The 14,086-nt window shown below is 31.5% G+C and overlaps 1 protein-coding gene across 1 annotated transcript; it reads right to left on the bottom strand.

Moving 5' to 3' along the window:
* Nucleotides 1-5,329: 5,329 nt before the first annotated feature.
* Nucleotides 5,330-13,770, bottom strand: LOC133186563 (neuronal acetylcholine receptor subunit alpha-9-like). Its single transcript, XM_061321795.1, has 2 exons — nt 13,238-13,770; nt 5,330-6,383 (listed from the first exon to the last, which is right to left on the bottom strand). Exons 1-2 carry the CDS (start codon nt 13,768-13,770, stop codon nt 5,330-5,332), a joined length of 1,587 nt encoding a protein of 528 aa, XP_061177779.1.
* Nucleotides 13,771-14,086: the final 316 nt, after the last annotated feature.

The following is a 14,086-nucleotide window of genomic DNA, read 5'->3' as shown; positions in this document are numbered from 1 at the left end:
CAACAATTTTTCATCCACGAAATAAAATCCCCACGAACCAATATGTTTTCCTTAAGCCACGAAAATTTGACCCCACGAAAATATGTGATTTAACAGTATTTGCATTCCACGTGTATTTTGCATATAAAATGTGAGGAAAACTACCGTATTCAAAACACTATAAAAAGGACAGGGGGTCAAAAAGCTTAAGGTATGCGTTTTATTTTGACGTTACAAAGTTTGAATGCCGTGGAAGTACAACGTCATAAGCGAAAATCAAAATTCATGCTCACATTAAACAGGCATTGCAATGGCTTTTCTATTAATTGTAACTTACCCGAAGGATAATACAGGGATTTTGAAATATAAATCACATTTGCAGTCAAGGCAGGGAGTTAAAAAATATAAATATAAGCATTGAATCATTATTTTTTTTTTTAAATATAGTCTCATAACTGCAACGGTGTGTGCAAAAAAAAATTTTCGTAGTGCGCTATATAGCTAACGCGAGTTACTCAATTTGCTTGCACACTTCTTTGGAGTTATGAGACTATATCTTTCATAAAATAAAGATTCAATGCTTAACTTAATTCAGACGTTAAATGTGTTGCTATTGACCTTGTTTGATTACTAAGTATTACAGCACCATTTATTTTGTGTTCACAAGTTACCACATTAAGAGAGTACTCTATCCGAAAGAATACATACTTTCTAGATTATGACAAAGACAGTTTATTTTTATCATAAATTGTAGTTACAGATTGGAGAAAGTATTTCCAAAAAATAAAAAGTATACATGCTTTGGGGAAAATATTATTTTTTACCTAAGCTGAGTTTCCATTACATCCTTTTGTTTTAAATTAAAGCATTTGATTTATTTCTGCTTGCTCCATTGAAAAGTTACTGATATAACATGTGTAAAAATTTATATAAAATTCCAAGGAACATTTGGAAAATTTGAAATCACAAGATTTTACCAAAATCAACAGCTTAAAAACTTACGACTTTTCAACTTTATACACAACCATTCCCCCACGATAAATTAAAGTCCAGGCTTTTTGATATCATTGACAGCTGCTTTTTCAATAAAAATGGAACTCGTAAATATACTTACCTTGTCATTGGTCATTTGCAAAATTATTTTGTTAAAAAACATTCTGATTGTACACACAAGTACTCTGAAGTTGACATTAAAAAGATGCTTGAGTTTCTGATTAACAATATCTATGTGGTTTTTGGAGACCAGGTCTTCCAACAATCTATTGGAATTCCCATGGGTACCAATTGCGCCCCGTTATAAGCAGACCTTTTTTGTATTCATATGAAGCAGAATTTGTCCAAAATCTTGTACGTGAAAAGAAGAAAACACTTGCTGTGGCCCTCAACTCGACATTTAGATATATCGACGACGTATTGTCAATTAACAATGGCTATTTCCATTCTTATGTCGATACGATATATCCTGGTGAACTTGAGATAAAAGATACCACAGAGTCTGACACATCTGTTTCATATTTGGATATTTTACTTGAAAAAGATGTTAATGGTAATCTAACAACCAAGCTTTATGATAAACGTGATGACTTTAACTTTTCAATCGTCAACTTCCCTTACTTATGCAGCAATATACCTTCATCACCTGCATACGGGGTATATATCTCTCAGTTGATTCGATACGCAAGAGCATGTCCTACGTATGTACAATTTCTAAAACGAGGTAAATTATTGACAAATAAGTTGATGAAACAAGAATATCAGCTGTCTCGTTTAAAGTCATCATTTCGTAAGTCCTATGGTCGATACAATGACCTTGTCAGCAAATACAATTTATCATTAAGTCAAATGCTGACTGACGTTTTTCATACTTATTGTTAGGCCATTATTTACACACTGAATTGTCGACGGATATTTCCGTTATTTCCCGATCATGACAAGTAGTACACGGCGAGTGTGACCGGTCGGCAGGGGATGCTCACTCCTCCATGGCACCTGATCCCACCTCTGATGTTTGGAGGTCCGTGTTTGCTCTGCTCCTATTTTGTATTGTATAATGGACTTTTGAGCTTGAATACTGTTCGATATCTCCACATATTTCATATATATATATATATATATATATATATATATATATATATATATATATATATATATATATATATATATATATATATATATATATATATATATATATATATATATAATCATAGATAAAGTATTGACATAAATTTACAGCATCATAAATAATGAAATGTAAAAGGTGAAGATAACAAACAGTGATTCTCATCCCCCGATTCACAAATCAGACGAACTTCAAACTAATTGTTGTCATGGTTTTTCATATTCATGTACGCGTTTCCATAGGGATTTATGCACTACATGTACAAACTCCAAATACACATATAATATGTCATAAGGCTCTTGATCAAGTGCAGTTACAAGTTTTTGGAAGAAAGGACAACCATTAAAGTTTTTATCTTATATCTATATTAATTTGTTTTGTTCATTCAGAATACATGTATGTGCTTCAATGAGTGAAATAAATCTTAGATATTGTAACTTTGTAGTTCTTTCTTTAGAGGAAGATTTTGATAATTATTTGAAAATTGATTTCTTTGCCAAAACCTTTTTGGTCAAAGTATGAAAGGCGATGTTGGTATTCTTTGTAAATAAAGACATTTAGTAGGCAGCTGGAAGTACGTTCTCAGGAGAATACTTTTAAAAACTCATATGAAGATCTTTCTTCTAGAAATATCGACAGCACTTGCTGGCTCAATCCCTCCGACTGACCCTCCAATAACAGAATCCATTATGTGGAAAAAATTAAACGAAGGATATGTCTTTGAAATATTTTTTCAATCTTCAATATACAACTTTCTGCATCAGAAATGCAAATTAAGTTTGATCAAATTTTACTGGTTTTAAGCTTATCTTTGAATAAGCTGGAATGCAGTTTGTAGTAACTTACTATTACAAGCTTGTGACTTATGAAAGGAACATTCTCCATGGCTTTTTATTTATTGATTTATTGATATAGAAGCTGTTACATGTATAAAGACCTCTGTGCCTGTGTTAGATAATACATTGGAAACGTGCAATGCCTGCATGTAGAGCACAATTAGTCCCCATATAACTGTGGCTTGTTAGAGGCCATATACAGGAAAAAGGGATCTAAAAAATGACAATAAACTCTAGTCTTAAAGCGATTTACGAAAACACAACTGTCGCCCGCGCGGTGCGCAGTGGTCAGAGCGTCTGCTCTAGAGTCGCGGAGTAACGAGTTGATCCTTACGTCGCGGGTTCGAATCCCACTGTGGGACGTGGAGACCGGTCCTTCGGATGAGACCGTATAAACCGAAGCCCCGTGTCGCAGTAGGTGCTGGCACAAAAAGGATCCCTCACTGCTCAGTGACCTTAAGTGCCGAGTATACGTCAAAATTTGCAGCTCTCCACCGGCAAGTGGTGGCGTCTCCATATGAGTGAAAAATTCTCGAGAGTGACGTTAAACAATAAACAAACAAACAAAACGAAAACACACGTTATATTAGGTTGATCAATGTAGGTATTCCTTTTTTTGTTTTCTATTTCAGATTGGTATTTGACATCGCCAGTTAAAATAGCCTTTTATATTGTAGAACGTCTTCCAATACTTCATACCCGTTTATTTCAATATCAAAATATAATTTACCGTTGTTGTATTGGCTACTACCCATGTACTTGTCCAAGTGGCTGTCATCAATATCAAATCGGTAACTAATATTGCAAAGTGGTAAAAACATCACTCCTAAGTCCCAGAATGTTATTTAATGACTATGTTATTTATAATCCAAAAGAGTTATAAAAGCATATCTGTCGTAGAGAGAATGATTCTAAATTGGATACTTCTATAATATGAAGTTTATGTAATTATTTAGTCATAAGAGGGTTATTAAAGAGATTCCTTGATTTGAATTGCTTATAACTACATCAAAAATCAAAAAACTAACTGTATTTTTACAATAAATGGTTGATTTGAGCTGTAAAATCACTTGTTTTCGTGGGGTTGAATTCTCGTGATTAGAGGAAAATATATTGGTTGGTAGGGATTTGAATTCGTAGTTGAAAAAGAATTTCATTATTTTATAATGAAAACCCTGGATATTGCGTGGAAGACATGAATTTGTAGGTCACTTCATATCACGAAAAGAACGAACATAAACTCCTAACTAAAATAAGTGATTCCACAGTACCACAAAGTTAGGTTCATGTTCAAATCAAGGAGAGTTTTATTTCTCCTTTATAAATGTCTAAATTTTATAATTTGGTATTGAAAACAAAGCAAAAATTCACCAAATCAGGGGAGAGTGAGCAAGTTCTTTTTAAATTTAACATTTGTGCAAATTGAATTTTCGTCAACCAAGATTATAAAGTTTGGTTGCAATTGAACCAGTTATTTCTGGAGAAGTTCAAATAGTAAAGTAACGGAAGACTGCTATGATTAAAGTTCTCTTTTAATATATGAAAGTTTTATGGGGCCTTACTATTTATGGGTGCATAAAGTAAATGTAATGCCAACAAGGCATGTACTTGCTCTATTGACAACCTCCAAATAACATACTAATATTTACTAATTTAAAATAAACTATATTCTTTGTTTCAAATAATGTCATCGACCTGTGATGAATATTATAGCAATAGTTAAAGATAATATCATTTGACATATATCAAGATCCAACAAGGTATGAAACATTCACATTTGACAAATAATGTTAATTTCATTAAATCCATAATTTTATTATATTAAAGATATTTATATTTTGTAAGTGTATGTATTTGCAAAGGGGCGATTGTCATATGCTCTGTTTTAGCTCTTTGCAGTTGATACATTTTACAATCTATGTTAAGTAACTGTTATTCTTTGTAGTCCAAAAATATGCAGTGCTCAATGTCTTAATGTTGAGCAAAACTGTCCAGACGGTTATATAAAATACTCCCAAAAAGGCTAAATGAAAGTGTATGGTTTTACCATCTTTGATTTCCTTTAATCAATCCCTTTTTCTCGGTCGATTTACTGCATAATGAACATTTTACATAATTTCTACAAACTACCTTTTGAAACATTTAAAGTCATAAGCAAACATTTTCTCTTTCGTCTTTTGTTCAGTGTGGACACTTTTATGTTTAAAGAGAGTGTTTTGTATCCTAGATTCCTAACATACAAATAATCTTTTACCATCTTGTGATAAATGATGACAAAATATACGTTCCTCATATTTTAATGTAAAAAACAGTACAATTTACTGTACTGGCAATGCGGGAAAATATCCTGGCTGTGAGAAAGGATTAGGCAAAACTATTTCTTGATGGAAAAATTTCAAATCACATTTAAAATATAGAAAAGTATGGAAAATATATTGCAACCTAAGACAAACAAGAAGAATATGATGTCTAAATGTGTCCCAGTTAAATGACATTTCTTTTTAGTGATCACTTTTTCGTCTCCCTCTAGCTGTTCTTTTGTTCTTGTACAAAAGTGGAAGTGGACCAAGAGAACAATAGATTCCAACACTACAGTCAATCCACTGATGACGAGTTGAGTTATTAAATAAATTGTGAAAAAGGGAACTTTTTCGGATGATTTCGGCATGGAGTCGTTAATTATTGTCAGAAATACTGCAAAAGTAAGAAATATGGCCATGCTGAACCCCATTTTCTCTCCAGAGTCAATAGGCACAACAAAACAAAACATATTAAGCACTGATAAAATAATCACGGGTAACAATGTAGAAATGATGACATAAAACGACTTCCTCTCCAATAATATGTAGAAATGTAATTGTTGTGAGATGGTTTCAGTTACTGAATCCTCATACTTGTATACAAGAAGTGTTGTATTCCGGACATTCCAGACTTCGTTTGGCTGAAGATACTGAAGAAGGAAGCTAGAATACTTCGAATCAAAATTCAGGTATTCAATGTTGGAATTAATATTTCCGAACGACATACCACAGTAGTGAGAATCAAAAGGATATTTAGTGACATCTATTGTACACTGGGAGACGCTCTCCGTGTATTTCATGTAGGAAACGTATCCTAATGAATGCACTGTAACTGGATCTTTATCGGCATTAAAACACTTGTCGTTTCCTATTTCATTAAAGATACAAATGGAAGTTGGAGACCAGATCTTGTCGGCTTTCACTTGAACCGCGCTGATATTCCTGTAAGATTCAGGATCCCATCTTAGTCGCCAGTCCGTCCAGGTTAACACAATCCAGTACGATCCTCTCACAGTTTGCTGTTTTTCGTTGACTTCTGATATACCTAGCAGATTTAGAGTTATTGTCACAGAAATAAATGTATCGGCAGATTCAAATGGGGCTATGTCAGGGTCCATTTTGTTTATAACATCCGTGAATAACTCCGTCCTAGACAAGGATTCTGTGGAACCAAGAAATGTTAAAAGCAACACGATTCTTAACAATCCTAATGGTGCCATGGTTGTGATGTTTTCGATTGCAGTTGCCTAAAATGGGAGCAAGTTTTTTTTTACTGATTTATATATAATTCAATTCGGTCAAAAAATGGACATTTCGAAATAATCCCAAATGCAGGATTTTTGACACTCTGTATTCAGTGACGGTATTTCACAAGCAGATTATAGTTACAAAAGATGTCTAAAAAAAAATCACCGTCAATTGAAAATAGACACGCTTTCTTATTCGGTAAACACAGATTTAAAAGGGATGGTCGAACGACATGGAGCAGAGTTAAAGAGAAACAAAATCTGTATTTATGTTTTATTAAATAGATTAGCAAAATTTTGAGTAGAATAATAATTTCTGTACACAGTCTTTCAATCTGAACTAACATCCATTAACATAATTAAATATTGATACAGAAAAGCGCGAACATCAATAAATCTGTTTCTCAGCTGAATGTATAATGCAAAGGTAAACCAGGGTATTTGCACTGATAATGGGCATATTTTAAAATTAGTCGAATCACGAGGGTCTATAAATGTTCCACAAAGAACTTAACCACGGGGTCTACTCTGTCTTATTTTGTGGCCAGAGACCAATAATCTTTCACATGCTAATAAGTTTTCTACTCACAAAATTAAAGCATGTCCAATTAAATGATACAAATAATTTTAACTCGAATTGAGACTACAAGGTTCATAAAGGAACAAAACGTTTTATACTTGCAGCCAACCCTACACTTTGGATCTGTTCTTATCAATCAAAAGTTCATCACGTTACGCCTGGTCAAATTATATTATGTGGACAATATTATTTATTTCATATATTTAATAAGGGCACTTAATTGTTCTATGTCTCTTTCTCTATCCCATTTAATGCCTACTTAGCTTTAGATGAATATGATTATGTCTGTAAGTTATCACATTACGATCAAAAGTCTTCTAATAAAACAGAAATTTAAAATTATGAAATTTGTTTATTCTCATAAAATGAGTCACTGCCTGGAGAAGCGTAAATACAAACAATTTCAAAATACACATTATCTAAAAATAGCACCGGATTTAAACTAAGAAAGCTGATTCTGAATTTTTGTAATATAATTACAAAATTGACTTATGTCTATTGAAAGGATATTTAAATCTAATTGTGTAAGAGTTAGAATAATCATACTATATTTCATAATCAATCAGAAAGTATGCATAAATAATGGAACTCCCAAGAAATGTAAAAAAAAAAAAAATGAACGTAAATTTAAACTCTGTCTTGTCCTGATATAACAATTTTATCTGTTTCATTGAGGAATTATCTATTACCAATTTCAAATATACATTTGATATTTCAGTAGGATTTGAATGGATTGCAATGAAATCGCAGTATCATATGATTTCGAAAAGAAAAGGCAATTTTACGTAAAAAAAAATAAATAAATAAATAAATAAAAAGGATCAAGGAATATCTTTTTCCTGTGGCTTGTATAATATTCTATCTTCCTGCAGATAAACCTGACGATCTGTAACCTTGTCTCAATCCAGATATCGATTTTTATATTATGCCAAAATAGCCATCCGCCGCCCATGTTGACCAACTATATTCTGCCCTTTGAGCATAATATAGACACCTGGAAACCTTTGAAGATATTCTTTGTAAATAAATTTGACTTCTTGTAGTTTGATAGCTAAATCTCCAAGAAGATAACTTAATAATTATTTACTAAAATATTAGCATAACAAAGGGCCCCATCCCTCCGGCCCTTCAAACACCAGAACCTATTACGTAAAAATGAAAGGAGACGTATGTCTATAAAAAGTAACTTTGTAACTCATCTCCCTTATACATTTCTTATTGTTTCTCATTGAAAATGTAGTGGAAGTTGTCCATATTATATTGGTTTTCTACTAAAATATCTTTGAATAAACTCGGATTCCATTTCTAGCACTAACCTAACCATTAAGAGCTTATTACATATAAAAGGGATTCCCTCCTCTGTTATTTATTTTTTGACATGGAAACTATTATTTTGACCTCCTCCCTTGTGTTTGTAGATTGGAAACGTGTAATCCTGAATAACATAAGGCCTATATAAAGCTGAAAAGGAGTTCTGACAATTAGACTAAAACATCGTGTTCATTTCAATGTTCAAGCTTACGGAAAACTCCCAAAAGTTAGTATAGCTTGATCAATGCAATTAAGCGTTTTGTATTTCGTTTCAGATTGATATTTGGTTTAAGCAATTACAAAAAAGCCTTTTATATATTGTAGAGAATACTCCTTTTCAATGAACACTTCCTAACCATTTAGATAATGTACCACTGATGTACTGACAAATAACCTTGTTGCTGTCACCAATATTAAACCGGGAAAACATCGTGAAAAAGAGTAAACAGTTGTATTGCGAAATGTGATAATCAACCTGAAGGTCTTAAACGTTGGTTAATGATAATGAAAATATCTGACTGTTTTCAAAGTACATTTGCAATCAAATGAATTAAGCTGCGTACGCTTTACTGTGTTTTCAACAAATGTAATGGAAAGGATATATGTCTACATTTTCATTCTTTTGATAATTAAATTATTTTTAAGAATTTACAACAGCTATATACGTTCTGTTTTTGCAAACATTTTAATTTTTATCAATATTTGATGCAAATTAAAATCAATTTTTGAATTAGCAGCTGGGTGAATTAAAAAAAAAATGACCACCAAACTGAATTTTTTTGGCAAAATTCAACTACCTGTAACATATTTTTCACTTTTATCATCAAATTGCAAATGCATTCTAGTTTAAAATCCTGAAGTGGCAATAGAATAGACAATTGCATTAAAAAGTTTCAGAATTTTTATTAGTAAAATTTCTTTTGAAAAAAGAAAATATCATTACACCTTAAAAGACTTTCTAAAATACATAATCACAAGAAATTATAGTTTTTTATGCTTCAAAATGGTAGAAGGGGTATAAATGATTAAATCTAGACCTTGAATGAGTATCTTCTCTTGTACATGTGACAAAAAATTTTTGTTTTTTTTTACATTATTTTTTCAATTCTGGTTTGAAAAGTTTTAATATGAAAAAAATATGAAGCAATAAAATTCCCTAAAATTCACTTTTTTGTCCGTTCAAGCCAATTCTTTAAATCTAAGCTAAAAAAGAATTGTTATATACGAGTTCTCTTACAAAAAATACTAGATTTTGAAGTGACCCTATGTTACATTATTGTGTTGCACTCCTGACATCTGATATGTATTTTATTTAACATTGTTTTAAAAATCATAACACACAATAACCCATTCTTACTTTGTAAATCAATTTGTCGTGTTGGTATTTTTCATCGTTTACAGCAGGTTTTTCATATTTTGAAGACCTTAAAACATGATTATTTGCAAAGTGTAATATATATAAATTGTATTTAAAATATATGTGAAATGATGAAAACTATTCCCTGAATTGACTGTAAAATTTCTGTAATTTGTTGATAGACATAGTGTTTTGAACATCAGATAGTATCAAGCATTTTTTCCAACTTATTTTTTAGTAAAGATAGTTAAAAAGCATCGGTAATTATGAAGCAGTTTTGTTGCACTCCTGACTGCAGTAAAGTTTAAAATTAAAACCATAGAACACAAAAATTCATGAAGTGTTGGCAACATCAAATGGTAATGAAATTGTCCAATACTTATAGTCTAATACTTCATAATTAAAACAGATGAAAGTATTTAAAATTCGCATTTTATCTGGAATTATACCCCATTTTATGCCAAAAAAAACTAGCTTAAATGTATATTTAGAAGATAAAATATATTTTATAGCATATTTTCCTTTAGAGGACAAACACTGTAACGCACCAGAAAAATTCTACTCATCATTTTTTCTTTATTTTTATTCTTATTGGATGAATTATAATTCTAACATGTTTGTTGCACTCCTGACCAAAAGCATTGGGGTCTTTAAAGTAGAATTGTGAAGTGAAAATTACATAAGAACTTGCTCTGTTGTTTCAGTGAAGTTGAGGAGGAATTACTTGAATTTTATGACAATGTTTTAGTGTGTTTATTTTTAACGTTCATTAAAAAAAATCACAAAAAAGATAATAACACATCTGAATTGATAAAATTGAAAAAAGAAGGATTTTAATAATAAAACTGTCAATAATTTAGTATTAAATTATACAAAAAGAACATTATTAATTAATGAATACTTCTAAGCATGAATAGAAGTCTTTTCGTCACACAAATTGAATCTTTAAAAAAATGTGTTGCACTCCTGACCATAGAAATATAGATCTGAAGCACAGACAGATCCTGTAATTGATAAATCTATTTGGTAAAAATGTTCTTTGTGTCTTCATTTTCCAAAATAAAAATCAGAAAATCAAATAATGATAATAATTTTTTCATACTTGGGAGCAAAACATCAAATGTTGCACTCCTGACATTTTTGGGTATGCACATATACTTGACTCTCATTAATGCTGCTTGTGATTTATATAACATTTTTAAGTTTTAAAATGTATATCAGTTATTGTTTTACACTTCGAAAATTCTTTTTTGTCTTAATTTTCTTTCAGAATTTTACAATTGATGTTTTTTTGGCAACACTACATTTTTTCTGTTGCACTCCTGACATGGTATAACATTTTTTTAAACATCAGCCATGACCACAACTTGATTAAACAGAAGTTATGACAGTCCACATTTAAAGCTCAGTACTTTGAATATTATCAGGAAAGACTTTATTTTCAACATGAAGCATTATTTTTTATTTCACAGATCTCTAAAAAATGTTGAAATTTCAAAATGTCACAAAAAGGTGTTGCACTCCTGACAATTTTAGCCTCATTTTTGGGCATAACTTTTTTGTTAATTGAGATATCAACGAGATATTTGGCAGGTATTTAGACACTATCTAAAGACATATGCTGAGACATAGAAATCTATTTTCATTGCCTGTATTTTTAGTGTGGGTTGATAAATATGCGTTTGGTCATTTTTTTTAATTCACCCAGCTCCTAGAGGAGATCGGAAAGCCCAAAATTAAGTGAATATTTCTCATAAGTTTTTTCCTCTGGTAAACATTTTTCAGCGAAATCGTTAATAAAGAGAGAAATGTAAGTAATGTAATTTTTATTAAATTGGCATCTTTTCAGTACATCAAAAACATTGTGCTTTTACATTTATTTATATCTTATTTGTCAATAAAATGATCAGTTTCATTTCCCTGTGTCGTACACAATTCCATTTTAGTCTGACGTGAATGTTTTATAGACTTAATACCCTTTGAATGCTTTTGTATGAAATGTAAAGCAATGGCCTAAATGAAAGATTTACGTGTTTAAAATTGTGATTTTTTTGTATTGTTAAGCGCACGTGTTTGTTTGTATGTTTGTCTGTGTACCTATATGATGTTATTGTTATTTTAGGGTTGAAAAGATAAATATCTTCTTAAATAGTATCATCTTCCAATTCAACTATCTCTAAGAAATATAACAATATAATCCAACCCTATATATACCGTCTTGCAGTTGTCAGAAATCCCTACAAGAACCGGTTACATTCACGTGAATGTCTGATGTAAGAAAAACAGAAATGATAACAGAAAAATTAAGTGTCACACAGTTGGGTATATCTGAAGTATATAAAAAGCAAAAACATCATTATAGTGATGTTTCTAAATTTGCAAAACAATCTTGCAGATGTATTGAACATCTAAAATAATGTTCACATGAATAAATGTGATGGAGGGAGGCACTAAATGAACAAGCAAATATTTTATTTACTAAAAGGAGTGCCTGTGACTAACAAAACTCACCAATAAAAACAATTTCATCTTGATCTAAATAGATCTATTTAATATTAAAGGGCAGTACATTTCCATATTTCACTCAGAAGAGACATCTCTGGTCCTTTGTCTTCTACCAGTGTTTGAGTTATTAAAATTGTATATGCCGACTTATGATAAAAGATGATTGCATTATAAACCATCACAAGAAACGGGATGTATTTTCACATCGTTTACTAAATATTGATCTCATCAAAAGAATCTTTATGTATATATTCTATTCATTTGTAGAGTGAATAAACTGAAAATCTCTACAATGTGAAAAAAGTGTATTTTTCAAATCAACACTATAATTACGCAAAGATGTACAGTAGGCCTCAGATTTAATAGTTAAGGAAATTAATTTTACATTGTGGGAGAGATTGGGATTCACATTACATTAATGCCATAGAAAAGCGAAGAAAATATATTGCAAGCTAAAACAAACAAAAAGAAAATTATATCCAACTGTACTGCAGTACAGTGACATCTTCTCTTGGAAATCTCTTCCTCATCCCTCTTTGATGATTTTTCTTTACTTTGCGAAAAATGGAAGTGTACCAACAACACAAAGACTTCGAATACAACAGTCAATGCACTTATGACGAGTTGGGTTATTAAATATATGGTAAAAAAAGGAATTTTGTCTGAAGATTTTGGCATGGTATCGTTAATTATGGTCAGAAATACTGCAAAGGTTAGGAATATAGCCATGCAGAATCCCATCTTTTCTCCAGAATCAATAGGTACCACGAAAGAAAGCAAATTTAGCACTGATAAAATAATCACGGGTATCAATGTCGAAATTACGACATAAAACGACTTTCTCTCCAAAAGTATGTTAAAATGTAATTGTTTCTCAATTCTTTTGGTCAGAGAATCCTCATATTCGTATATTAAAAGTGAGGTGTTACGGACACCCCAAACTTCATTTGGTTGAAGATACTGAAGAAGGAAGCTAGAATATTTCGATTCAAAATTGATATACTCAGTGTTGGAATTAATATTTCCAAAATAAAGGCCACAGAAGTGAGAATCAAAAGGATACTTAGTGACATCTATTACACACTGGGATACACTCTCCATGTATTTCATATAGGAAACGTATCCTGCTGAATGCACTGTAACTGGATCTTTATCGGCATTAAAACACTTCTCATTTCCTAATTCATTAAAGATACAAATGGAAGTCGGTGACCAGATCTTTTCGGCTTTCACTTGAACTGCGCTGATATTCATATAGGAGCTTGGGTCCCATCTTAGACGCCAGTCTGTCCAGGTTAACACAATCCAGTACGATCCTTTGACAGTTTGCTGTTTTTCGTCGACTTCTGAAATTTCCATCAAATTTAAGGTTATCGTTACACCGATATTTGTTTCTGCAGATTCAAATGGAGCAATGTCTGGATCCATTTTGTTGACAACATCCTGGAATAACTGTGTCCTGGACCAGGATTCTGTGCACCCAAGAAATGACAGCAACAACACTGTTCTGAAGATTACACATGATATATGTTCCATGTTTCTATTTCGTGAAGTTCAATTCAATGACAGGTTTTCTACAACCATAGACCTAATCTGCACGTTGTTTACCTTGAATAGAAATAGAAATTTTGAACGAACGTATCGCATCCAAAAGCAAACTTTGTCAAGAAGTGAAAATTTAAAACTGAACAGTCGTCTACGCCTGCCTGGTGGGTAAACACGAATTAAAAATGAAAAGTAGAAAGGCACACAGTTAAATAGAAACAAAATCTCGGTTTATTGCTTTCAGAAACACAATCTTTTCTGTACACAGTCTTTTAATCTGATCTAATGTACATTTACAGAGTGAAAT

The sequence above is a fragment of the Saccostrea echinata genome, unplaced genomic scaffold (genome assembly GCF_033153115.1).
Source record: "Saccostrea echinata isolate AGI-Se365-2 ecotype Australia unplaced genomic scaffold, CSIRO_AGI_Sech_v1 ptg000014l, whole genome shotgun sequence".
Lineage (NCBI taxonomy): Eukaryota > Metazoa > Mollusca > Bivalvia > Ostreida > Ostreidae > Saccostrea > Saccostrea echinata.
This window is presented reverse-complemented; position numbering and strand designations above follow the sequence as displayed.

Coding starts and splice junctions, on each gene's coding strand:
- LOC133186563 (XM_061321795.1), bottom strand. CDS start 13,770: ATGGAACATATATCATGTGTAATCTTCAGAACAGTGTTGTTGCTGTCA. Junction 6,384..13,237: donor AATATTAATTCCAACACTGA/GTATATCAATTT, acceptor ATCCTTGTCTAG/GACGGAGTTATTCACGGATG.